The sequence below is a fragment of the Gymnoscopelus braueri genome (genome assembly GCF_963280865.1).
Source record: "Gymnoscopelus braueri genome assembly, chromosome: 20".
Classification (NCBI taxonomy): domain Eukaryota; kingdom Metazoa; phylum Chordata; class Actinopteri; order Myctophiformes; family Myctophidae; genus Gymnoscopelus; species Gymnoscopelus braueri.
Window position 1 is genome coordinate 26,804,516 of NC_137622.1, and position 26,500 is coordinate 26,831,015.

At 42.6% G+C, this 26,500-nt stretch overlaps 1 protein-coding gene across 1 annotated transcript in view; it reads right to left on the minus strand.

The window, feature by feature from the left end:
- aff2 (AF4/FMR2 family, member 2) overlaps positions 1-26,500 on the minus strand; it is a 130,135-nt gene that overhangs the window by 48,093 nt on the left and 55,542 nt on the right. Inside the window, exons 5-6 of the mRNA XM_080415579.1 lie at positions 10,558-10,602; positions 1,091-1,177 (exon numbers count right to left, since the gene is read on the minus strand). Of these exons, the coding sequence (XP_080271705.1) occupies positions 1,091-1,177; positions 10,558-10,602 (132 nt within the window). The remainder of the gene's footprint in view (positions 1-1,090; positions 1,178-10,557; positions 10,603-26,500) is intronic.

Sequence of the window (26,500 nt, forward strand, 5' to 3'; positions counted from 1 at the left end):
CATATCTTTCTGTTTCTGTTGTCAGACGACTGCACGGCTATAAAATGTGATTTGATCGAGGGTCAAAAAATGTGATCTGTCTAGCCAAGGCTAATGGTAATTCAGCAGGGCTGTTAGCATTGTGCGATCCTCAAACAAATCATTTTTTATTGCATGTCAACAGATACAGAAAGACAGAATTAGAGGCAACAGAAAGTTGGCCTTTTAACATTCCTGGCCTCTTTGCCCTACAAAGAGCAAATGGAAGTACTTTGACCAAGGTCTATTACTGCATATCGATTCAACTATATAACATATACAATACAATACATATGATATAATTCTGTATATCTACTATACTGATAACATCAGCAGCAATATGGTCAGGGTTCGATTTGCCTTAAAAACAGAGGGGGGGGGGGTTGGCATTTTCGTAACCACTTAAGCTAAATACAATTCTTCATACAACAACTTCAAAAAGTTAAAATAGACGTTCTACAAGCTCGCAACTTGTCGTATCACGATGCATTGTGAGATTGTAGATCTGCTATTTCTGCTATTTTTAACCCATTAAGACAGGGAACGCATCTGTGTCACATTTAGATTTCTTTAGGCTATTCAAAAATAGCAGATATACAAGCTCATAGCGCGGCACCGAGTGCCGCGCTACGAGCTTGTAGATCTGCTATTTTGTAAAATCGTGAAAATTTGTGCAAATCTTTGAATATATATATTTTTTTTAAAGCGCTAGGATTTAGAAAAAAAATGTTTCAATCGGCCTCAGGTCTTCATGAATTGCCCAAAATAGGGAGGGCCACTTTTAATGTTTAATGTGGTTAACATACATTTTGAAATGATCAAACATCAAAAGTTATATTATAAAGGAAATTTGACATTATAAATATCAAAGACATCAGATCAAAAGGAAATGTATTTGTATTTGTACCGGCAATACAAATGAATGAACAGGGGGGAGGACATCAAACACAGAGGCATAGATTCCCCCCCATGCTCCTCACTCAGCAAATCCAACCCTGACTATATAGTGATGCTGTCGTGTAGCAGCTGTCTGAACAGGACAGCCAGTACTGTGAATGATACCATTACTAACCTTGTTAGGAATAGGGAACTTTGTCTGCTCAGCCTTGCCTGGAGTATGGATGGCTGTCAATGGAGGAGGCCAGGAATGGGTCATCTCCTAAAGCAGTGGTGGGAAAAAGTACTCAAAACGTTTAACTTAAATAAAAGTATCAATACTGCAATGTAGAAGTACTCCGGAATTCAAAATGAGTAAAAGCACAAAAGTATTGGTGTAATTCTTTTTTACTTAAAGTACCCAGAGTAATAGTGCTAAAATGTTTGAAAATAGCAGATCTACAAGCTCACAATGATGCGACGCGTTGTGAGCTTATAGATCGTCTATTTTCAAATAGCCTAAGTATAAAATAGGGCTAAAGTGGTTAATGCATGTTTTATAATGTGATCATTTATATCTGCAAAGTAACTAGTAACTAAAGTTTTCAAATAATTGCAGTGGAGTAAAAGTACAATTGGAAATACTCCAGTAAAGTAAAAGTACCTTAAAATTGTACTTAAGTACAGTACTTGAGTACCATTGTCCTAAAGACACACATGTGCACAGACACATGCACGCGCGCGCGCATACACACACACACACACACACACACACACACACACACACACACACACACACACACACACACACACACACACACACACACACACACACACACACACACACACACACACACACACACACACATGGAAACAGAAAATTAAGATGAACATCTGTGTCATGGAGTTTTGATAAGAGTGTGTGTGTGTGTGTGTGTGTGTGTGTGTGTGTGTGTGTGTGTGTGTGTGTGTGTGTGTGTGTGTGTGTGTGTGTGTGTGTGTGTGTGTGTGTGTGTGTGTGTGTGTGTGTGTGTGTGTGTGTGTGTGTGTGTGTGTGGCAATGTGTTAATTTCAGAAACATGCACACTCTCCAGAGTTTACTACGAACCCTAGCATCCCTAGCATGTACAGGGCTAACAGTCTGAAAAAATAGCAGATCTACACACTCACGGCACGTCACAAGTCACAACGGCTATTTTTGGTGAAGAGATTTGGTGTGGATGGAAAAAAAGGAGGGGTCCAAGTAAAGACCCCTGCGGGATCCTGATCAACGAAGGAGTGGTTCACCCCAAAAATTACTTATTTTCTATCAATTACACTCAAATGCAGGTCTCCGCCGGTCATCAAATTATTGGCTCAGGAATGCGACAAAAACAAAAAAATCTCCATCCCAACAGTATGCTCAAACCTTTTCATGTCAAGGACCCCCAAAATTATATGTATTTGGCTGCCGACCGCCATCTACAAAATATTTTGTTCCAGGGACCCCCAGAAGCAAAGATTTGAGTTACAAATGTTCGCTTTAAAACAATATATATTCAATGATATGCACACATTTTCACGATTTTTCAAAAATAGCAGATTTACAAGCTCGTAGTACGGCACTCGGTGCCGCGCTATGAGCTTGTAGATCTGCTATTTTTGAATAGCCCAAAGTGTAACGCTTTTTAGCTCAAATCTAAAAATGACACAGATGCGTTCCAGGTCTCAATGGGTTAATACTGAGTACTGTTTTTATTCACGCATGCACCGCATCCCAGTGTCTCCCCATTCACCTCACAAAGTTCAACCACTCTCGCCATTGTTTTGTGAGTGTGGGTTTCGGGGGTGGTCAGTGTTTCAGCACAGCCGTGATCAGCATAACTCCACTATGCTGTGTCACGGCTAAAAATGTTACATTAGCATTTCTAGTCAATTACCAGCAGCAGCGGCTCCACATATATATATAACTCTCACTTTGATTGTAGACCGAATGTGTGGCATCTGGAGATACCAAAGTGCAGAGGAAGCACTATCACCTGCTTGGCACCTCATCTGTCAGCACATAAACACAGAGACACACTATACAGACACACACACACACACACACACACACACAGACAGACAGACACACAGACACAGACGCACACAGACGCACACAGACGCACACACGTGCATGCATGCACGCACGCAAGCACGCACACGCACACGCACACGCACACACACACACACACACACACACACACACACACACACACACACAGATTCACACACAAATGAGTGGATGCGTGCATGCCCCATACACAGACACACAGTGCGGAAAGTTACTGCAGGTAATGGCAAAACTGCTGTCAAGGCAAAAGTGAGGCCACAAGCTGGAAACAGCTCTTTCGCAAATTTTCTCTCTCTCTCTCGCGCACGCACACACGCACACACACACACGCACACACACACGCACACGCACACACACACACACACACACACACACACACACACACACACACACACACTCAAAATGTTTTCCCCCCTATAAAGTGATTATAAGTAAGTATAAATTGAGAATGAATCCAGAGTCCATAGCATAGATGTTTCCATTATAGCACATGTTTTGTATCAGTTCAGTGTATTGCTCAAGGGCAGCGCAAATTGTTCTCTGGGGAATGGAACCTGGGACCTTCCTGCTACAGTCACTCTTTGTTTATCTTTTATGATAAAAAACTAAGATCAAACCCAGTATAATATTATGGCTGGACCTTGTATAGCTATCAGTGGTGTCACAATACACTAATTTTACAATACGATATTGGACTCACGATAATGATACAATACGATATTATGCGTTTTTTCTGTTCCATTATTATTAAATGAGTTAATAAAACATTAAATAAACTTGATTTGTAAAGCACTTTTCAAAGTGCTTTACACACAAAAATGTATATAATTATACAAGCTTAAGGGAGAAGCGAAGCAGTTCTCACAACCAACTCCAACCCATATTGTTTCAGAGGAAAGATAGATACTGGAATCATAAATGAAAAAAAATAATTTTAAATATAAAGCCCACCTTGACTTTAACCAGCAACACGACAGCTCAAACTAAAAAATCATGACACCAGAGAGGGTCACAGTAAATCCTTGGCTTTGCTGCAATCTTACATTAGTAAGTAATGTAGGCCTATTTGATCTTACAGAAAACCTATTATTGCCTTAATGCACATAACATTAAGTAGGTCCATGAGTGTCAGCTGTATGGTAATTTTTCCACATAGTGAAGTATGCAAACTAACCCTAAGTGTTTATGCTTCTGTATTTTATGCCTGTGTATTATGTATGTGTGTAGGCTATATATATATTCAATTGAACATTTTCTGTAGATATCAAGTACTCAAGCAGTAGCCGAGGGACACAAATCACTCATACCCTATAGTATCTTAAACCGCTCTTGCAGTTTGCAGACAATCCTCATGCCCCTCCCTTGACACTAGAGTCAGTTTATTTATCTCCAAAGGGTCTTTAATAGGATGGAAGAAAACTAATGATTACTGTATTTATACTGTAGTAAGTGTACATTTCATATCACACACCATATATGAACTCCCGTAACATTCACTAGAAAAAACATACAAAAAGAATGAAGAATGATAATTCACGAGCGCATGAAGCACCCAGAAGTACCTCTACTTCCTCGATTATAGCTCCAATACTGGAGCCAATAGAGCAGGCGTACTAGCGTTTCAGACGGTAGACGCACGCGCAGTAGCGTTTTAAATGCGACAGCAGCGGCAACTTCAATGTTATCTGTATAACAGTGTTCTGGGGGCCTGGAGCTCACGGTCTCCGCTCACTACATCCCATAGTCTGGAGGGATGTCCTGTAGTGTAAATGTAAAAACATCATATATTTACAATATAAATGTAAAAGAATGTATGAATGAATGAATGACTAATTAATCAAATCAGCTCGGAAATGTACTAATCCCTTATTCGACACAAAATAAATATTCCTACACATTTACTGTACCTCGAGACCTTTCACCTTATAACCACAACCATAACCACCCAGTCTAGCCTGGTAACCCCCCCACCGGAAATCTCATTTGTATTTGATTTGAAATCAAACACAAATGAGATTTTCGGAGGGCGGGGGGGGGGGGGGGGGGGGGGGGGCCTACACCAGGCTACACCCAGTCGGCCCATCCTGTTGAAACGTTATGAACAGCTGTCAGCTCTATGTTCTCTCTCGCAGTCCAGACAGACATGTTGTTCTTGTGTACTGGCCATTGTGAGCATGAGTTAGGTGTGTGTTGGCCCCTGTGGCGGACTGGCAGCCTGTCCAGGATAGTAGCTTCTACCCAAAGGCACGCTGGGATAAGGGCCAGCATGCAATGAGTCGAATCAAAGAATGCAGTCAAAGCAGTGGTTGATAAATCATTTTTATGTACATAAACCCTGAATAAACCTCACTCTTGGCTTTACTTCACACCAACACATGCTCGCACACACATCCACACACACATACATACATCCACACATCCACACAGACACACACACACACACACACATACCACAGAGACACACAGACACACTAGCACGCACGCACGCGCACACGCACACGCACACGCACACACACACACACACACACACACACACACACACACACACACACACACACACACACTGTTGTGACAGTAGAGGTCAGAAGGTAAAGGGGCTGAAAAGGCCCGATGACCAGTCTCCCATAATGCATCTGCTCTGGAGTGGATGAGTCATATTATGAGATGACTCATTCTTCCTTGTGTGCGTGCATGTGAAAAGTGCGTAAAAGGAAGACAAAACATGTTTGGCTGTAGAATGTGTGCGAGCGTGTGTGTGCGCGTGTGTGTGTGTGTGTGTCTGTGCGTGTGCGTGCGTGTGTGTGTGTGTGCGTGCGTGCGTGTGTGCGCATGTGTGTGTGTGTGCGTGCGTGGATTTGAGTGTCTACTGCTCTACAGTATATGAGGTATTATTCAACGATTCCTGTGTAATATATGGGCAGAGTGGGAGAGAGCGTATGAGTGTGTTTGGGTGTGTGAGTGAGTGCGTGTGTCTTGTGTGCGTGTCTCCCCTCTCCGCAATCGTAATTCACTTGGCCTGACGACATACCACCCGTTGCCAGGCAACTGTTCTGTGACATCATCATCCCTCTCTCCGAAGAGTTGCCATGTTTTGACAGACGGTGCGCCGCATGTCACGCGTGTGTGTGTGTGTGTGTGTGTAAGAGAAACATGTCAAAATGTGTATTTACAGTATGTATTACTTCAGGTGCATACAAAGTGACATCCTTACTGTTAATTTAACTCAGAGGGTGTCTTGCGGGCAGAGCTGGGCGATATGATATGATATCAAATCAACATCAAGATTATTTCAAACTTTTGCCTGAATTACGATTAATGAACGATAAGAAAGTGAAAAAAGACGATCTACAAGCTCACAAGGCGTTGCATCGCGGCGCGCTGTGAGCTTGTAGATTTTCGTCTTTGCACACCATCACTGTACAATAAAGTATAATACAGGGTCGAGATATATATGAATAAAAATAAAAAGAAGAAATACAACTTCTCGGTTATTGGATTAACCTACATGAGCAAGATGAAGTTAGTTATTGGTAAAAAAAAAAGTCGATATATTTTCGGTTAATTTCCTAACCCTACTTACGGGTTAAATTTACACTGTGTATTATACATTCTTTTCCTATAAAGAATTTAAATTGGGACACCAGGGTTGAAGTGGTTAAAATAATGTACTGTAGCTTTTGTTTTTCTAAAAGAGAAAGTAGAACATTATAAGGTTATAGCGAGAATATAGCTCTTTTTTTTACAAAAGAAAAAGTATCACTAACTACAAAAATCATCAGTGCATGATATGACATAATGCTAAATCTAAATTAAGGTCATATTAAAGCCATACTATAATAAGCCCATTTTCAACAAACAAAGATTATTCTTTTTTACCCCTATAAGGATGGGAAGTCCTTTCTCCTTTGTATGTTTTCTTTACTTAGAACAGCTTTAGAGAACTTGTGAGGAAGTGGCCTAATGAGTTTATACTGTATGTGGATGTGTTAGTTTTAATCACGCTAGTATCAACAGGCTCAGCCAGGTGCTTTCAACATACACCATTACTAATGATGCCTGCAGCTTTTCATGCACCATTAACCATTTTGTTGATGCTAGCTGCTGTTGGCATCATTTGATTTAATCAAGCACTAATCCACAACGTCCCAACACATGAGGTTCAATGGAAGTAACCCGTGGTGCTACTATACTAGGGTGAGGAAACACATACTGTCCACGCCTTTGTACTAGTCCACGCCTTTGTCTCCTCAAGGCTTGACTACTGTAACGCACTTCTCATCGGGATCCCTAGCAAGAGCATCCGGAAGCTCCAGTACATCCAGTACAGTGCTGCTAGGATCCTGATGAGAGTGCGGAAATACGAACACATCACACCCATCCTCCATTCACTACACTGGCTTCCCATCTCCGTCAGGATCGAGTACAAGGTCTCCCTCCTCACCCATCAGTGCATCTACAGCAATGCCCCCTCCTACCTAAAGGAACTCCTCAAACCCCCCGAACTCCACCCGCTCCACCCGCTCACTCCGCTCTAGGAACTCAAACGCACTCGAGCCCCGCACAACAAATCTCCGCACCATGGGGGATCGGGCCTTCTGCTCAGCAGCACCTCGACTGTGGAATGCCCTCCCGGACCATCTGAGAGCACCACAGTCCATTGACACTTTTTAACAAGGCATTTGCCTAGATAGAGATGTAGTTTTTTTTTTTTTTTAAACTTCTACTGTGTTTTGCTGACTTGATTTGAAGTTTATTCATTTCACTGTTTTATTATTATTGTTGTTTTCTTTTTTTTTCTTCCTTTCTTTTTTAACCTGTAGCATTTGAGATTTGTTTCAAATATAAAGTGCGTTACAAATAAAATGTATTAGTATTATTATTATTATACTGTGGACAGCATCATCCTGAGTGTTAATTTAACTGTAGTGTAACAAGACGGTTGCAGGGTCTAATAACGATGTGGCTAATAGGTTATGTAACGATACCAAAAACTCACCATACGATATTATCAAAATAACAAGTCAATGATACTATTATGAACAAAGATTGAATATACGGTAGGACACAACTTTTCATTATTTATTTGCCTGTCATAACATGAGACAACTGTGACTTAACATAGCTGGGTAGCTTGTGAAGTCGACCCAGTTGTGCGACAGAAAACGCTTGTTAGGCTGTCCCAATCTGTGATTTGTGAAAGAGCGTGAAAGGAGCGAAAGGAAAAAGGAAAGGAAATGGAAAATGACGCAACACGTACAGTATACGCGTACGTCAGCACGCCAGTCTGTGTTCTAAGCGATCATCAGAGCAGAAATATTGCGCCGTCTCGCCGATCCCCAACACATCTGCAAAGGTTTCTTGCGGGACGGATATTGTAAAGATCAGTGACTGCGCAAATGATGTGCACATACAGTATGATCGCCGTGAACACAAGGTCTCTCCGCTGCTAGGCTGACAGCCAGACTCCATTTCACTCTCATTACTCCGCCGCTAGTCAAAATAAAATTATAATACCTATCATAGATGCAGTTACGAGACTACAATAATATAATTTTATATCATGATTTTGCGATAACGGCAATATCGTTACATTATTAGCGGCTAATGACCTTGCCCAAATATGACTCCATATTTGGGCAAGGTTTCAGCCCGATCTGACCGACATTAAGGATTATACATGATAAAAATATAAAGGATGCTAAAAGTGCAGGGGAAAAAAAAAAAGGGATTTACTTCTTTGGCCTACTGGCAGCATGCAAGAAATGTGGCACTAATCAGTCCAGCCCCCGGACACACAGACAGACACACAGACAGACACACCCACAGACAGACACACAGACAGACACACAGACAGACACACAGACAGACACACAGACAGACACACAGACAGACACACAAAGACTCCTACAGAGCCACGCTGTGCAAATGGACTCAGGATTTTACTGGAGAGAGACCTGGTTTGGCTGTTAGGGAAGTTGATAATGGGGGGAGGGGAGCATTGTTGTCTCCTCGTCTCCGATTGTGAACACTCAGATCCTCACACTTGACTTGGCTTTAAAAGTCCAGGCTGAATTGAATAGCGCTCTGACGCTATTGACAGGAGCTTTTCTCGCAGCTCGCTGCCTGCCTGACACTGACACACACAGTCTGCTAGCCTTCAATTTGAATTTTGAATGAGTTTTGAAAGGAGGACAGGAGATGGGGAGAGGGAGACAAGGAGGAACGGATAGAGAGAGAGAGAGGCATGCAGAGAGAGAGAGAGAGAGCGCACGCGGCGAGAAAAGGAAACCATGCAGAAGGTTGTGTGACGAGAGGAAGATAGAGAGAGAATGGAAAGAGATGAACACAGAGAGAAAGGGGAACAAAGAGAGCGTGAAGAAGCGCGAGAATGAGAGAGGAAAAAGAGAGAGAAAGAGAGAGAGAGGGATATCTCCTGACAAGAAGTGGTGAGAAAGCACTTATGGCTGACTGAATACAGAATTGGAGAGAAACACTGTTGCTTTGACATCATTCTGAAGCAGTGTTAATTTTGTAGACTACCTTTTTTCACTGTTGAAAACAAAACAAAAAAACGAAATAAAAACTATGCTATGACGACTAAAACTATGATTAAATTACTAAATATATAGACGATTTCGTCAACAAATAAAAACTAGACGAAAATGTTAACTTGGAGAGGAGATCCAGTAGAACTAAGACATGTCATATTATGCTTGGTTGTGCGCGGGTGTCACACTCCAAAAACAGCCGATCTACAAGCTCACGCGCAGCACGACACGTTGTGAGCTTGTAGATCACCTGTTTTCGGCATGCAGTTAAGTATAAATGAGGCATCAAGGACCACCAAAAATGTTTTATTGACTAAATCAACTGTAGACTTAGATGACAAAACTCTTATGATATTTAGTCAACTAAAACTAGATTAAAACAAAAAATATTTCAGATGACAAAAATACAACAAAAACTAAATTGAATTTATTCAAAAGTCTATGACTAAAACTAAAATCTAAATTTGCAGTCAAAATTAACGCTGCTTAGTTTGACATCATTCTGAAGCAACGCAGGGGAGAGGAGAAGAGAGCAGCAAAAGGAATGGAGAGAGGCAAAGAGAGAGGGGGAAAAGAGAGAAGAGGGGGAGGAGGAGAAGATGAAAGAAAGGCAAAGGAGAGGAAAATGTGGAAAAGATTGTTCCATGATGTCATTCTGAAGAAACAAAAACATTTAATCTAAGACCAAGCCAATCTCTCTCTCTATCTTTCTGTCTCTCTCTCTCTACCTCTCTCTGTCTCTGTCTCACTCTGTCTGTTTCGGACTCTTTCTCTCTCTCTCTCTCTCTCTCTCTCTCTCTCTCTCTCTCTCTCACTGTCTGTCTGTCTCTGTTTCTACAGTATGTGTCTCTCTCTCTCTCTCTCCCTCCAAATCAGACTCTTGGGAGAGCATCAGGAAACTCTTTGTGCAAACATAAAACCGGCTAATACTCAGGACACGCGCATGTGTGTGTGTGTGCGTGTGTTCGCGCACGTATGCGTGCATGTGCATGTGCGTGCACACATTGTGTGCATCCAACTCACCCGCAGAATCTCCTCCACACAGCTGGAGTCGTTAGACAGGCTGACCTTGAGAGAAAGAGAGGAGAAGAAAATTGGTTAGGGGGTGGGGGGCAGGATAAACAGTAAAAGATAAAGAGAGAGATTGAGAGAGATGGAGAGACAGTGAGGAAAAGGGACACACAAACACACTCGGAAGGAGTGATAGATAGACAGAGTCAGAGAGAGAGAGAGAGAGAGAGAGAGAGAGAGAGAGAGAGAGAGAGAGAGAGAGAAAGGGGGAGAGAGAAAGGGGGAGAGAGAGAGAGTAGTGTGGTTGGTGACGGTTACCAAAACATTTCACTCATGTCTCATTTGGCTGGCAAGTGTACAGCACCGCACACGCACACGCACACACACACACACACACACACACACACACACACACACACACACACACACACACACACACACTTCTGCACACTTTACATATTAGTAAACCTGTTGATAGCATGAGGTCATCTTCAACTTTTTACTAATGACTGATAAAATCCACCACAGTCACTTCAGTACGTGTATCTGTTCGGTGTGTGTAATGTGTGGTGTGTAATTAGTGTGTGTGATGTTAGAAAGTGCAGTACAAAGTGTTGAAATACTTGAAGTCATCAGTGAAACATCCTTTTGTCTCTGTGTAATCATGCTGTAGACATGAGCTCAACCTCAAATACATCACCATTACATTCACAAGCTGAGGCTGAGAAACCAGCGTCTTGTGATTGAAATAGGCTTACGACTATTGATTATTCTAGGAATTACTTTTTCGATTACTTGACTAATCGAGACGTGGGTTAAAAAAAACATATACAGTATATATATTTTTTTACATATCAACGAAAAGATTATCCACACAATTCCTTTATGATGCCCAAAATAGGAATAAAATATTGATTATTTTAATCTAATTTTTTATACTCGATTAACTCATTCCCTGCCTAGGACGTAAAAAAAGTATTTTTTTCCAATTACCAAACCTGCCTAGGACGTAAAAAACGTAATTTTGAAAAATAATTTTTTAAAGCAAGATCTCACGTTCCTTCATCATCTCTCGCCACGACACATTTCATTGTAGCACACCCGGATACGGAAATACGTCAAATAGAAGATTTTCGTTTCCGTCCGCTTCCTGTTTAGGTCCCGCCCTAAAACGGTCTTTTCTCGGCTTTGCATTTCTCCGCCGTGGAATGCTGTTTAGCGACGCTGTTTTGAAACTGCTACTACTGCAAAATGGAATGTCGCCGATTGAAAATTTCTTCTCTGGGCCACTCACACAACTACCCTGTGTGTCTACAAACAGTTGAACACGCGATCATAAGGGATTTAGCGAGGTCTGTGGCGAGGTGGAAAAAGTAAGTGAGTTTTCCGTTTACATAGCGAAACATGGTGTTTTTACCCTGGGCTGGAGGAGGGAGACTCCGCCCCGATCGGAATGTTTGTTGTTTGAGCGGCGTGCACGACTCGCCTGTGTGTTTAGAAACGATTGCACTTGCGATCATAATGGAAAAAAAAAAGTTATAAAAAACACTAAATCGCTGGCAGTGGGCAAACACAGCCAGAAATAAGTCTGGCAGGGAATGAGTTAATATGATTAGCTCAATTAACTGTTGCACCCCTAAACTGAAAGGTTACAAGTTCAGTTCAGTTCCCAACAACAGCAAACACAGTACAGTATTTATTTTAGTTTCAGATAACACATTTTCCCCCCTTTTGGTTTTAGTCTTAGTTTTAAGTTAACTATAATAACCTTAACTGTTGGGGTCCATTTAAAGTTAAACAGACACTCAGGAATCTGCTGTGTATGTGGCAAATAATCCTCTCTTAGCAAGTCACTTGACCCATCAGTCACTCAGAGAGGCTGTGGGTAAGAGCACCAGCCAAATGTCTAGAAAAGTAAATTCCATGATGACTCCCTGACTGTCTCTTTACTGATGAGCGATTTTGACCAGCTGTTTGGCAACCACAGCTTTTGGCATTAAATAAAACATTTTTCTGCCGTAATTATGTTACTAAGTGTCTTGAAAGTCCTTTGGTTTGTTAGTTTAGCTGATAATTACAATAAATGCACGGCCAACAGTAATGCATAGATTTTAAAAAATCATCGATAACACAATAAAGTCTCAGAAACGTATTTCCATTGCGGTCTTCATTTAAAAGACACCATGGATGACATATGGACCATGCTCAGATTCATTTGTTGAAAACGGCTCTTGGCCACACTCCTGTCCAATCACGGACACTGTAGATTCTGGTCGTGTCATTATCGGCGAAAACTGTCACAAATTTTCTAAACATTTCAGAAATAGCAAAAATAGGTGGTTCGCAGTACAAGCTCACAACACATTGCATCGTGACGTGTTGTCAGTTTGTAGTGGTTCATGGCTGGTGTTCTGGATGTTGATTCTGTGTAATGTCAGAATCAGAACTTTATTGTCACATCAACAGGTTTACCGGTGTAAAGAAGTGGGTGAAATTCAGTTTTGTGCAAGCTCCATCATTTTGGGGACAGAGAGAGGGAGAGCAAGGAGAAAAATAAAACATGTAAAAAAGAACAAAATCAAAGATATCTCTACACATACTATACATAGCACAAAAGAACAGCAGGTTACATACACTGTACCTGCTGCTGAGGTTAAACAAAAGGTGCAACAAGTTGAATCGCATTGGCAGGTCCACATGGGGCAAAATAATTACCATTAATTAATAAATAAGTACTTCACACAAATTAACTTCACTTGTGTGTGTAAATTGTTGGTGTTCTGGGTGTAGGTGTTGGCAGCCCGCTCGGTTTGTGGCGATCCCTCTCTGCCAGCAATCTGTGTTCACTCAGTGTCTCCATCCATCCAACCATCCATCCAACCAACCATCCATCCAACCATCCATCCAACCATCTATCCAACCATCCATCCATCCATCCCACAGATGGTAAGGTGTTCTATTCCACTCTGTTGATCTCCGGTGAATAGAACTTATGTATGTCTCAGTTTTAAAGGACTGAGACATACATGGACACACCACTCTCCCTTTAACCCATTAAAGACCGGGAACGCATCTGTGTCATTATTCAAAAATAGCTCATAGCACGGCACAGAGTGCCCCGCTATGTATGCAAATCTTTAGCTTGAATATGTATATATTTTTTAAGCAAACATTTGCTTTTGGGGATTTTACAAATGTCTTCTAAATCCTAACAGGTTTCTGAAAAACGTACGTTTCTATATCAGTGGTTCTCAAACTTTTTCATGTCAAGGACCCCTCAAAATTATATCTGTTTGTCCGCCGACCCCTCATCTCAAAATATGTTGTTCCAGGGACCCCCAGAAGCAAAGATTTGAGTTACAAATGTTCGCTTTAAAAATACATATATTCACGCCAAAGAAATCTTAAAATGACACAGATGCGTTCCCGGTCTTCATGGATTAAACATCATGTACAGTAGTGTGCGTCTGAGTATGTGTGTGTGTGTGTGTGTGTGTGTGTGTGTGTGTGTGTGTGTGTGTGTGTGTGTGTGTGTGTGTGTGTGTGTGTGTGTGTGTGTGTGTGTGTGTGTGTGTGTGTGTGTGTGTGTGTGTGTGACTAATTGATCTGATGGTGCTACTACACAATAGAATCCACAGTGTTAATTAAACTCAATCTAAAGAAATGACATACAAATGGATGCAGTAGGTGCATTTTTTTTAAGTCTCAGATTTCAATTAACACTGTGGAGTTTACAGCTAATGGATGCTTAGCCGTAAAATGGAGAGAATAAAAAAAGAGAGCCACAAAAAAGAAAGAACGACATAGAGGAAGAGGTACATTTGAATTTTGCCAGAGGAAAGGGGGTTATTGTTCACAAAGATAGATAAAATAATGAGAGAGAGCGAGAGAGAGGAAGAGTGGAGGAGAGATATGATCGGAAGAAACAGAGAGGGAGCGATGAAAGGCAGACAGAGAAAGAGAGAGGCAGACAGAGAAAGAGAGAGGCAGACAGACAGACAGACAGACAGACAGACAGACAGACAGACAGACAAGACAGACAGACAGACAGACAGACAGACAAGAGATGGAGAGATAGGAAAAGTATGGTGAGTAAGAGACGAAGCGGGAGAAAGAGAGAGACAAGAGAGAGAGAGAGAGAGAGAGAGAGAGAGAGAGAGAGAGAGAGAGAGAGAGAGAGAGAGAAAGAGAGAGAGAGAGAGATGCAGAGAAACGGACAGATGGAGAGAGTGAGGAGCGAGAGAGATAGAGAGAGAGATTTGAGGGAAATGTAGCCGAAGCAATTACTGAGGCAGAAATCCCTTTTCTCTGAAATAGCTGCTCAGATGGATAGACATCTGTACACACACACACACACACACACACACACACACACACACGCGCGCGCGCGCGCGCGCACGCACACGCACGCACACGCACACGCACGCACACGCACACGCACACTCACACACACACAGATCTTACTGGGCATACTAAGTAGGAGTCTTACCAACGTGCCCTGCAGACAGTCCCTGTTGGGGTGAACACGCCCCTGGCAAGGTAAAGTACCAAGCCTACACACAAAAAAGGCCTATAGTGACTTCTTGGGACAAATGTCAAACTTTTGACGTGACAGGGGTCCCCTTCATGTCATCCGGCCACCGTCCAGGTCACATCCACACTCCTGGAATGCATAAGCGCCATTCTCAAACCCAAGACGTAAAAGGGTGACGTCTCCGCTGAAAAACTGTTAAAACAACAGAGGCGTGCCGTTTAAAGCGGACCTGAGCCAAGCAAGCTGTGAGGTGAGCGAGACGCCGCGCCGAAACGTTGAGGCAACACCGTCCTAAGCTGTCACCCGTTTGCCGTTTTGGGAGTGAGAATGCGTTGACCATGCACCAGATAACTCTGAGATTGTACAAATGGACTCAAATGGACCCATTTGGTTACATTTGCTCATTCTCAGAGTTAAACTAACACTGAGTATTTTATTGTGTTCTGTCAATGATGTCCCTTGTCATCGTTGTTTGTACTAGCTACTATCATACATTCATAGTTTCCAAGTTCTCACAGCTGTCACATATTCATTTTAATTAGCTATTTCAGCCCCCCAAAAAATATCCTGAATTATCCCTACAAATTATAAAACATAATAAATTATTATTGTTCCTAGTCCCAGAAATAATTGGTATTTTCCAAATTCACAATAAAATGCAGGGTTAATGAAGCTTTTCAAAAGTCCAGTTAAAACACATTTCAGCGTGTCTAAATGTGCTACACGTTTCAAACTGCAGTTAAGTCAGAGCTTGTTGCAGCAGCAGCTTCAGTTTCAGTAGCATTCAATTTAGCAGCACACCTGTTATAGAATAGCTACAAAAAATGCATGCACTGCACAAACACACACACGCACACGCACACACGCGCATGCACACACACGCACACACACGTGTGTGATGTCCCATCACTTTATTCAATGTTGAAGTCCTTTCCTGACCTTGAAACTAACATATTGAAATTCAATGATTTATCCGTTGTCAGAGGCCTTGGAGGCCAGCCCATGACGTCAGCACACATTCAGACATCGGTTTACAGCATTTAGATGCAGCTATAAAGATATATATAATGTGTATATAAGTTCTTTCTTTGATTGTATTCATTTAATTGAATATCCTACAATGTATTAATCCAATGTGTAATATGTCTAACAGTCCTTATCAGTTAGTAAGTTTCCACTCCTCTGTACTCCTCTGTCCCCTCCCCTTTTCTAATAAAGTGCTTGGACGGAGGGGAGTGCGCCATTGTGATTTTGGACCTTGTGAAGTGATTTACTTGGTGATCACAATCCTCGTCGAGTAAAAGAGATCTCATGTGTCACGTGTAAAATTCTTTATCTGTGTGTGATTAACAGCAAGGGGGTTTAAGATTACGATCAAGAACCTAACATTTCACTGGTCCTTTCGAGTCGGATCTCTACGTCGTTTTTGGGAGAGGAGGGAAGGACAACACCGCCAGTCTGTCGACAGCCACAGTTCCATTAGACGGCCCTGTGAAAGCCCTGGGTTCACGAACCAGGCCGGTGTTTCAAAGCAAGTCCGGAATCTTCTCTTCAACGAACGACTGCCGAGATCTGAACGTGATCACACACCTATAAGAACACGTAAGTGGTCCTTGTGTGGACATATTGTTGTTATTACTAAGGTGTAATATTGACAAGTGTGTGTGAAATTGTGGATATTTCTTTAAGGTGTTAAAGTTACATTCGCTGGAGTTTGTGTTGTAGTGGCGAGTGGCATATTATAATCTGAAATTGTATACTGAGGAGAGAGTTGAGTGTGTGTTTGTCACGGTGGTTGAAAGCCAGTGGGTCTGACAGCCCCCTCCGGGGAAATCTAGTCGTGTAAACTGATTTGTCTATATTTATTCTATATATCTAGTATAACCCCGATAACAATCTAGGGTGTACGGTGTATGGTTTGGATGTGATAAGTGAGTGATAAGTGCGTGATTCCCTGGGGCACGTCTACACGTGGTGGACGTGGTGAATTTGGGTGTGATACAAGTTGAGCAGTATACAGCAGTGCATAACAATAACACTCGAAATACATTTAATTACGATAGGAACAAGATATTTACAGTGATTAAAATCATTTCTACACATTGAACGGAACATTATAATAACCACATAGTTCAGTTTTCACCCACATAATAGTAATTGACCGCTAATATGGGGAACTCACAAAAGAAAGAGAAGCCAATAGTTAAGGATCGGAAGTATATGGCTATTTATGCTCCAGGGAGCACTCGGTTCCTGGACAACTGGGCGAAGCATCGTCATTTTGAGGGCAAGCTCAGCCCAGAGGCATGTGCACTGTTAGTGGAGCAGATTAAGACAGATTTGGCCACTAATAAGAGAGAGAAAGTAAAGGAAAGGTTGCGGCAAGAATTAAGAGAAGCTATGATATGGGACAGCCAAGCAAAGGCTAGGCGTGCAGGGATGAGTAAGACAGGTGAAAATAGTGGAACCACAGTGGCTGCGCTAACTACAGAAGAAGATGATTTGGGTTACATTGGTGGAGTACAGAACAGACGGAGAAAAGAGCGAGAGGAAGGTGAGAGAGCGCAGGCAGAGAGAGATCGTGCGCAAAGAGAAAGAGAAGAACTTAGGGCGGTGCGTGCATTAGAGCGAAAGCTTGAAGAGGAAGAAAGAGACAGACAGGACAAAGCTCTAGGAGAAGCTAGAATATTAAAAATGAGGGAGTTTCAAGAAAGAAAGGCCAGGCAGGAGAAATTAGAAGCAGATGTTAGGCTGTTAAAAATGAAAGAACAGGCCCCCTATCTCGCTGATTTAGCTACTGCTGACACCCAAGATTATCAACAACAGGTTGAGACCAAGCCACCGCCAGCCTCTCCGCCAGTGCTTAGATCTAAAGGGAAGAAAGGAGATGAGACTCAGGGCTCCAATTTCTGTGGCGTCAGTGTGAGCGCTCCCCCGCCGTACCCGTACATACCACCACAGTTGTATCCAAACCCCTATGCAGTAGAGAAACAAGGGTTTAATTTAGCAGCCCAAGTAGAGACACATCAGTTTCCACTGGTAGAAATGCCCAACATAGTTTGGGACCCCACCTTGATAGCAGGACAAAGGCCCCCCGGAGCACCAGCTGCCCCTATAATAGCCGCTAATGATCCAAGACTGGAGCGTATGGTGTTAGCTTATCGCGCTTGGACGCCTCAGCAGCTCAGTGATGCCTGTAACGGTTTGCATAACCCTAAGGATGATGTTGAAAGACATATTGAAGAGTTTAAACAGCTAATTAAGGGTTGGCATTTGAATGGATTGGAGGTTTTGAGCTGTTTACGGGTAATTTACGGCCATAAATTGGCACGTATACAGGGAGTGTATACTGGGATGGAAGGAGAATTGCCGTTCGCTGGTTATATGGACGCTGTTACTAGCGCTGCATTTGAGGTTGCATTGACAGGGGTGTGGGCGAACATACGCGAGGTTTTCCGTTTAGTCTCAGACTATACACAAATCACTGACACCAGACAGAAGCCAGGAGAGGATGTGATAGATTTCAGAAGTAGAATGGAAACCGTTTTTCGACGGTGCAGTGGCATTCCTCATGAAATAGCAGAGAACTCAGCATACCAACAGCATTTGAAGTCAGCCATCTTAAATGGCACACTTGTGCACCTGCGAGATTTTGTTAACAAGAACAATGTCACTCAGCGTAGCTGCACTGTGAGTCACATGATGGATCATTTAACAACAGCCCAAACTTACCATCAGAAAAAGAAAGAAAGGGAAGACAGTGCCCCTAAACAGGTGTTTATGGTTGATGTTGCCTACCTAGATAAGTCAAAGGGCAGGAAGGTAGGAGCAAAAAGGGCCCCCAACACATGTTTTAGGTGTGGTCGTTTAGGCCATTTTGTGGCTGATTGTAGATCTAGCACGACAGTAGAGGGCTGGGATGATGACAAGCGTAAAAAGGGAAAGCCACGTAGACCTAGGCGCCAGGAGGAAGAGGAAGATAGTGATCGCACTGAATGACTAGGCGTGGACCGTGAGGAAGAGTACCATGACCGTATGAACTTTGTAAATGCCGATCCTCCATTAGAACCTATATTTGATATAGCTCTAGTAACAGAGGCGTTAGCTGCAATGTCCAACAATGAAATTAAGCCTATGCGTACTCTTATGGTCAATGGTGTGCTGATTGAGTTCCTATGTGATACTGGTGCCGATACCTCAGTGATGAAAACAGAAATCCCTGGCATGTGGCCCAAGTCTAAGAGTATTTTTGTAAAGTCTGCTAATGGCCAAATGAATGAGAGGCCAGTGTCCAAACCGTTAAAAGTTGTAGATGGTTCTAAGACAGTGTTCCTAACCTTTGTTTACGCCCCAGATTGCCCTGTTCACCTGTTAGGACGTGATGGCATGATTAAACTAGGCCTGAGTATAGTCCCCACGAGTAAGGGTATGCGTGCCATCACAGCAGAGGAGACAATACAGGAGCAAGTTTATGTGCAGCAGTCCCTAGATCAGCCATGTTATTTTTGGACATTAGACATGCCAAATCCAGATCTCACAGGGACGGGCCCCTTTTTGTTATCTCAGATAACCAAACGTGATAAGCAAGAGGTCATGCAATTAGGGGCACTACATGTTACATTAAGATACAAGAGACGTCCAGGCCCAGATCCTGAGTATGATAAGCTGGTCACACATCTACAGAAGCCACAGAGAGTTTCTTTTAACCATATTTATGAGGATAGTAATGGCAATGCAGCAGTCTCAGTCTCCCTTACACAAGAAGCAGATATGGTAATGGGGTTAGGAAAGACACCTCACATGTCATTAGCAAGAGGTGTAGGGGAAACCTGGCGTGAATTAAAACAGTTAGTTCGCAGTGGAGTCGCCAGGAGTGATTGGGTACGACAGACAGATGGGTGGGAGACTAGTGGGCACATGAGAAGGAAAGGCTTAGGTTTCACTCTAAGCATGACCCCAGCTGTCCACTTAGATGTACCCCTTCGCTCATGACAAATCATGTTCTCACAGGAGGACGCACAGGCACTAGCTACTGTGCCAGCCTCTTTATGGTCCTCAGGTAAAACGGACGTTGGCAGAATGACCACAGCTCGCCCCATACAAGTCACCCCTTGTAATGAACATCGTCCTAATGTCAGACAGTACCCCTTAAAACAGGATGCTTTGGATGGCATACGACCAGTAATCAGGGATATGCTCGAGGCTGGTATCATAAGAAAAGATCCAGATGCTATGTGTAATACGCCCATTTTTCCTGTCAAGAAAGCAGATGGGAAATCATGGCGTTTAGTTCAAGATCTCCGCCAGGTCAACAGTTCTGTGCTGCCCATCGCGTCAATGGTGCCTGATCCACACACGTTGCTTAATGGCCTCAATCCAAATAGTTTATGGTTTTCAGTCATTGACCTGTCAAATGCATATTTCTCTATTGAGGTTGAGAGAGAGAGTCAGGGGTGGTTTGGGTTCACGTATGATTGTGAGAAGCTCACTTACAATCGTCTTCCACAAGGATTTGTTAACAGTCCAGCAATTTTCTCTAGGGAGATAGCTAAATGTTTGGCCAGTTTCACCCCCCCAGGTTCATCTCAGGTCATTACATATGTGGACGACATGTTAGTAGCCTCCCCTACACGTGAGGAATGTGTAGCATGCACAGTTAAGCTTTTAAAGCACTTACAGGTCACGGGCAATAAAGTCTCGAAAGATAAGTTTCAGTTTGCACAAGAGAGTGTTCGTTTCCTAGGCCATACACTCAGTGGAGAGGGCCGTTGTTTACATTCTGATCGAAAGGCAGCCTTGTTAAATGCACCAAAACCCACGACTAAGAGACACATGATGCAATTTCTGGGTCTAACAAACTACTGTAGAGCGTGGGTCCCCGAATATGCTTTTGTCACTCAACCACTGCTAGATTTGTTGTACTTAGATGAGCTGCCTGCCTCTGCCAAATTAGTTTGGAATGCACAAGCAGAAGAAGCTTTTGTTAAGTTAAAACAGATGTTGACGAGCTCCTCAGTGTTAGCTCTGCCCGATTACACTAAGCCCTTTATTCAAACAGCTGATGTGAAAGATGGTTTTATGACTTCAGTCCTGTTGCAAAAGCAAGGAGATAAGTTGAGGCCTCTAGGATTTTACTCTAAACGATTAGACCCTGTGTCACAGGCCCTACCGCCGTGTGTCCAAGCTATCTGTGGAGCAACTATGGCGATTGAATGTACAGCTGAGATTGTGTTGTTTCACCCACTCACACTAAAGGTCCCCCATGCAGTATCCCTTCTGTTAAATGAGACTCGAATGGCATTTCTCTCTCCTGCCAGGTTCCTATCGATGTCTGCCACATTATTTTCTCAGCCCCATCTCACAATAGTTCGTTGTGGTATTTTAAACCCCTCCACACTCCTCCCTACGCCCTTAGATGGAGAACCACATAATTGTAAAGAATTGACTGAGCGTTGTTGTAAGCCCCGTGCTGACCTCTCGGACCAACCTCTGCCCAAGGGGGAGGTGTGGTTTGTTGATGGTTCAGCGTCTAAGTCACCTTTAGGTGTTAACCAAGTTGGTTTTTCTGTTGTGTCTGCAACCACTATTATAAAGGCAGGCCAGCTTCCGCCTTCGTATTCAGCACAGTCTGCGGAACTAGTTGCTTTGACTTCAGCCTGTAAGGCAGCGAAGGGTGTAGATGTTACAATCTACACTGATAGCCAGTACGCATTTTCTACTTTGTTTACGTTTGCGGCACAGTGGGCACGCAGAGGTATGATGACCTCGACTGGCAGACCTGTGAAGCACGCAGTGTTGCTAACTGACCTGATAGAAGCAGTATTACTTCCGCGTTCCATCGCTGTCTGTAAATGTGAGGCACACACTAACAGTGTTTCTCCAGTAGCGCGTGGGAATGCATTTGCTGACAAAATAGCGAAGGAAGCCAGCCTAGGTTCCCATGGGTCTTATCTTGTTATGTCTGCCACAAGTGAGACAGAACCAATATCACACACAGTATTACGTGATATGCAAAACCAGTCCCCTGCATCTGAGGTTAGGAAATGGATCCGTGATGGAGCTGTTCATAATCAATTTGAAATATATTGCATACATGGAAAACCAATACTACCTGTGTCATTGTTTCGCTTAGCCGCACATTTGAGTCATGATCGGGTCGGTCATGTCTCAACAGGTGGAATGGTACACCTAGTTAAGCAGCATTTTCACACTTATAATTTTCAAAATTATGCTAAACAATTTTGTAGGGCGTGCATCACATGTTGTAGGCATAACGCGCAAGGTAACGAAAGGCCGAAAAGAGGCAAGTTTCCCCCTGCAACATATCCATTCCAGTTTGTTCACATGGATTTTATACAGCTAAACGCTACTGTAGGAGGCTATAAGTACTGTCTCAACATGATCTGTCCATTTTCCAAATGGATTTACATATTCCCATCACGTGATAACACTGCACTAACGGTGGCAAAAGCCATATGTAAGACTATAATTCCTAACAGAGGGATTCCAGAGGCCTTGTACAGTGATAATGCTCCCCATTTTCGAAATGAAGTAATACAACTTATGTCATCACAACTGGGTATTAAGTTAAATTATCATTGTAGTTATCACCCACAGTCAGCTGGCCTTATTGAAAAGTTTAACGACACGGTAAAACTAAGATTGAAGAAAATTACAGATGTGTCAAAACGCCCATGGATAGAATGCATCTCATTAGTGGAATTGTACATGAGAATAGTACCTACGACTAAGGGCCCAACCCCTTTTGAAATTGTTAATGGTAAAGAATTTAGACTCCCACTTTTGGACCCCATTCAGACAGCACAGGATGTAGATGAAAACAAAACCCTGGCTGACTGGATGATTACTGTATTTAACAGCAAGCAGGTCCAAAGTGCCAATAATCTGCCAGTCTTTCCTTTGTCTTTACAGGAGCAATCGGGATTGGAGCCTGGTGATCAAATCCTGATAAAGATCATCAAGCGGAAATACTGGAATTCTCCTCGTTGGGAGGGTCCATTCCAAGTCCTGGTCACGACGCCCACCGCTGTAAAGATACAAGAGCGTGAGACGTGGATTCACAAGAGCCACTGTAAATTGGTTCGAACATTATCAGACATTTAAGTAATAGGAGTGCTAAAGCCAGCAGCGGGTGGGGCCGAGCTGATAGCGCTACGGTCAGACCCAAACCTGGAGAAGACTCCAATTAGAATATTCCCCGTCCCCATTCCTATTACACCTAGAATTGAGAATGAAGCACCTCTGGTATTTTTGTGTGATTTTTATTATTTCTATGAGTGTATCATATATTTGTATTATTAAAGTTACTCGTAAATCGAGGAGTGTTGACGAAAATGTTACTCACCGCCTAAATCTAAATGCTTGGTATAATTACGCTAATCAAATTGCTAAGACTAATGGTGACAAGGAGTGTTATGTTTGCACACACATGCCTACATCTGCATCACATCCTACGTTAAATGCTGTACCGTTGACTGGTCATGAATGTGATTGCCTCGAATCCAAAATCGCTGGTGAGCCTTGGGAGAAAATGACTTTGAAGTACATGCACCTGAATGGAACCAACAGCAGCTATCTGCCGTGTAAACCGTACCATCAGTTTAAATACGACCTAAATAGCACACTGTTGAGTCCTTATGTCACTCTGAAACCTAACGTAGTGTTCCCTACTTGTTATGTTCGCGCTGGCTCTGTGAATTTGGGTCAGATCAACGAACACAACTGTAAAAAGACATTAATGCTGACTCCCCCATGTTTGAGTAGGACCACTAAGTACGGAGTTTGTGAAGCATTCAATCTCACTGGTATCCCGTGTCCATGGAAAAATGTAGACAAAGAAGGCAATATTACAGCCCACCGGTGTAGATTTGTTAGTAATGCTTTTATGGTAGCAAAAAATGGCACATATCCGCTAGATAATGTGTTCTGGATGTGTGGAATGAAGGCGCTTTTAAGACTTCCTCCCGATTGGGCGGGGGTGTGCGCCCCCATTAGAATAAGAGACCACACGTTTATTATCTCTGCTGAGCCACATCCAATTGCTGCCATTACACACCGTGTCTCTCGTTCAATAGGTGACGCACATGACCCCATCTGGGGTTCCAATGTTCCAGACGAGATGAAACTTTGGTCCACCGCCAATAAGGTTGGTTTGTCTCTCTTTCCCCATCTTGGAGTGGGAAAGCTTATGTTACGTGTAGAGACAATTAACTATAGACTTAGCCTGTTCCTCAACGCTACAATGACAATTGGAGAGGCCCAAAACCGTGAGTTGACTCAGCTTCGTTTAATGGCCCTCCAGAATAGATGGACTCTTGACCTCTTGACCGCTGCGAGTGGGGGGGTCTGCGTTCTTATAAACACGACCTGTTGTGTTTATATTTCAGATGACATTAATTCCAAGAATGTTAGTGACGCAATGCAAAACCTTCGTGACCTCCAAAAAGCTATCAAAGGTGACTATCACCCTGCTCTAGAACAGGGGTGGCTGACGTGGCTATTTGGGGGGGGGTGGGTCCAAAGTCTGTGTAAAATCGGAACAATACTGCTTTGTGTTCTGTTGTTACTATGCGTGGTATCTGTCTGTGTAGGACCATGTATCAAAGCATTAGTGAACCGTATGGTCAATGAAAAGGTCGTGCAGACATATGCGGCGTTGTCTCAGACTGATGACGAGATGTGTCCTAAGAGCTCCACTCCACACGAGAGTGTGTATTCTCTTCGAGCCCTATTTGAGAGTGACATAGAAAGTAGTCCCAAGGCCACTGGAAGCGAAGAGGCAGATGGTTGAGTTGTTGGTTTGATTAATAAAAATCCTGGTATGATATCCATTTTGAAAATGTGAAAGCAAGAAAAATGTGATTGATGTTTTTAGGAGTATTAATTAAATGAACAAAAGCAGGAAATGACAGGATCGGTTTACAGCATTTAGATGCAGCTATAAAGATATATATAATGTGTATATAAGTTCTTTCTTTGATTGTATTCATTTAATTGAATATCCTACAATGTATTAATCCAATGTGTAATATGTCTAACAGTCCTTATCAGTTAGTAAGTTTCCACTCCTCTGTACTCCTCTGTCCCCTCCCCTTTTCTAATAAAGTGCTTGGACGGAGGGGAGTGCGCCATTGTGATTTTGGACCTTGTGAAGTGATTTACTTGGTGATCACAATCCTCGTCGAGTAAAAGAGATCTCATGTGTCACGTGTAAAATTCTTTATCTGTGTGTGATTAACAGCAAGGGGGTTTAAGATTACGATCAAGAACCTAACACAGCCCCCCAAAAAATATCCTGAATTATCCCTACAAATTATAAAACATAATAAATTATTATTGTTCCTAGTCCCAGAAATAATTGGTATTTTCCAAATTCACAATAAAATGCAGGGTTAATGAAGCTTTTCAAAAGTCCAGTTAAAACACATTTCAGCGTGTCTAAATGTGCTACACGTTTCAAACTGCAGTTAAGTCAGAGCTTGTTGCAGCAGCAGCTTCAGTTTCAGTAGCATTCAATTTAGCAGCACACCTGTTATAGAATAGCTACAAAAAATGCATGCACTGCACAAACACACACACGCACACGCACACACGCGCATGCACACACACGCACACACACGTGTGTGATGTCCCATCACTTTATTCAATGTTGAAGTCCTTTCCTGACCTTGAAACTAACATATTGAAATTCAATGATTTATCCGTTGTCAGAGGCCTTGGAGGCCAGCCCATGACGTCAGCACACATTCAGACATGCTGTCTTTCAATGAGACTATTCCAGCACCTGTTCAACTGCTGTCTGTAGGCTCTTTTGCAGTAGAAATGTTGCTTTTACTGAGGTAAACATCCTCTTAATGTGAAATAGCAGCTCAGGTAGCAATTTCATGCTTACAGACACTTGTGCGCACACACACACGCACATGCACACGCACGCACGCACACACACACACACACACACACACACACACACACACACACACACACACACACACACACACACACACACACACACACACACACACACACACACACACACACACACACAGTTTAAGACACACACATTTAACATTTAAAGCTGTCTGAGAAACACACATTTGTCTTACTATCTTAGTGGGGACGTCAACATGTTTTTATGGTGTGGCTCTGAACAACCTCATGTCCATCTCTGACCCCTGAATCAGCACCGTCTTTCATCCATGCCTATGTTTTATTATTCATTACTTTAATAAACCAGTCTTCTCATCATGACACTTTCTCCTTAACTGAACTTCTAGGATCACACCTCGCGGGTCCATTTGGGTCCATTTTATACTCTCAGAGTTAAATTAACACTGAGGATTTTACTGTGCAGGACCATTATACAATAACTATTATGTGAATGATGTGAAGCTCGTTATGAAC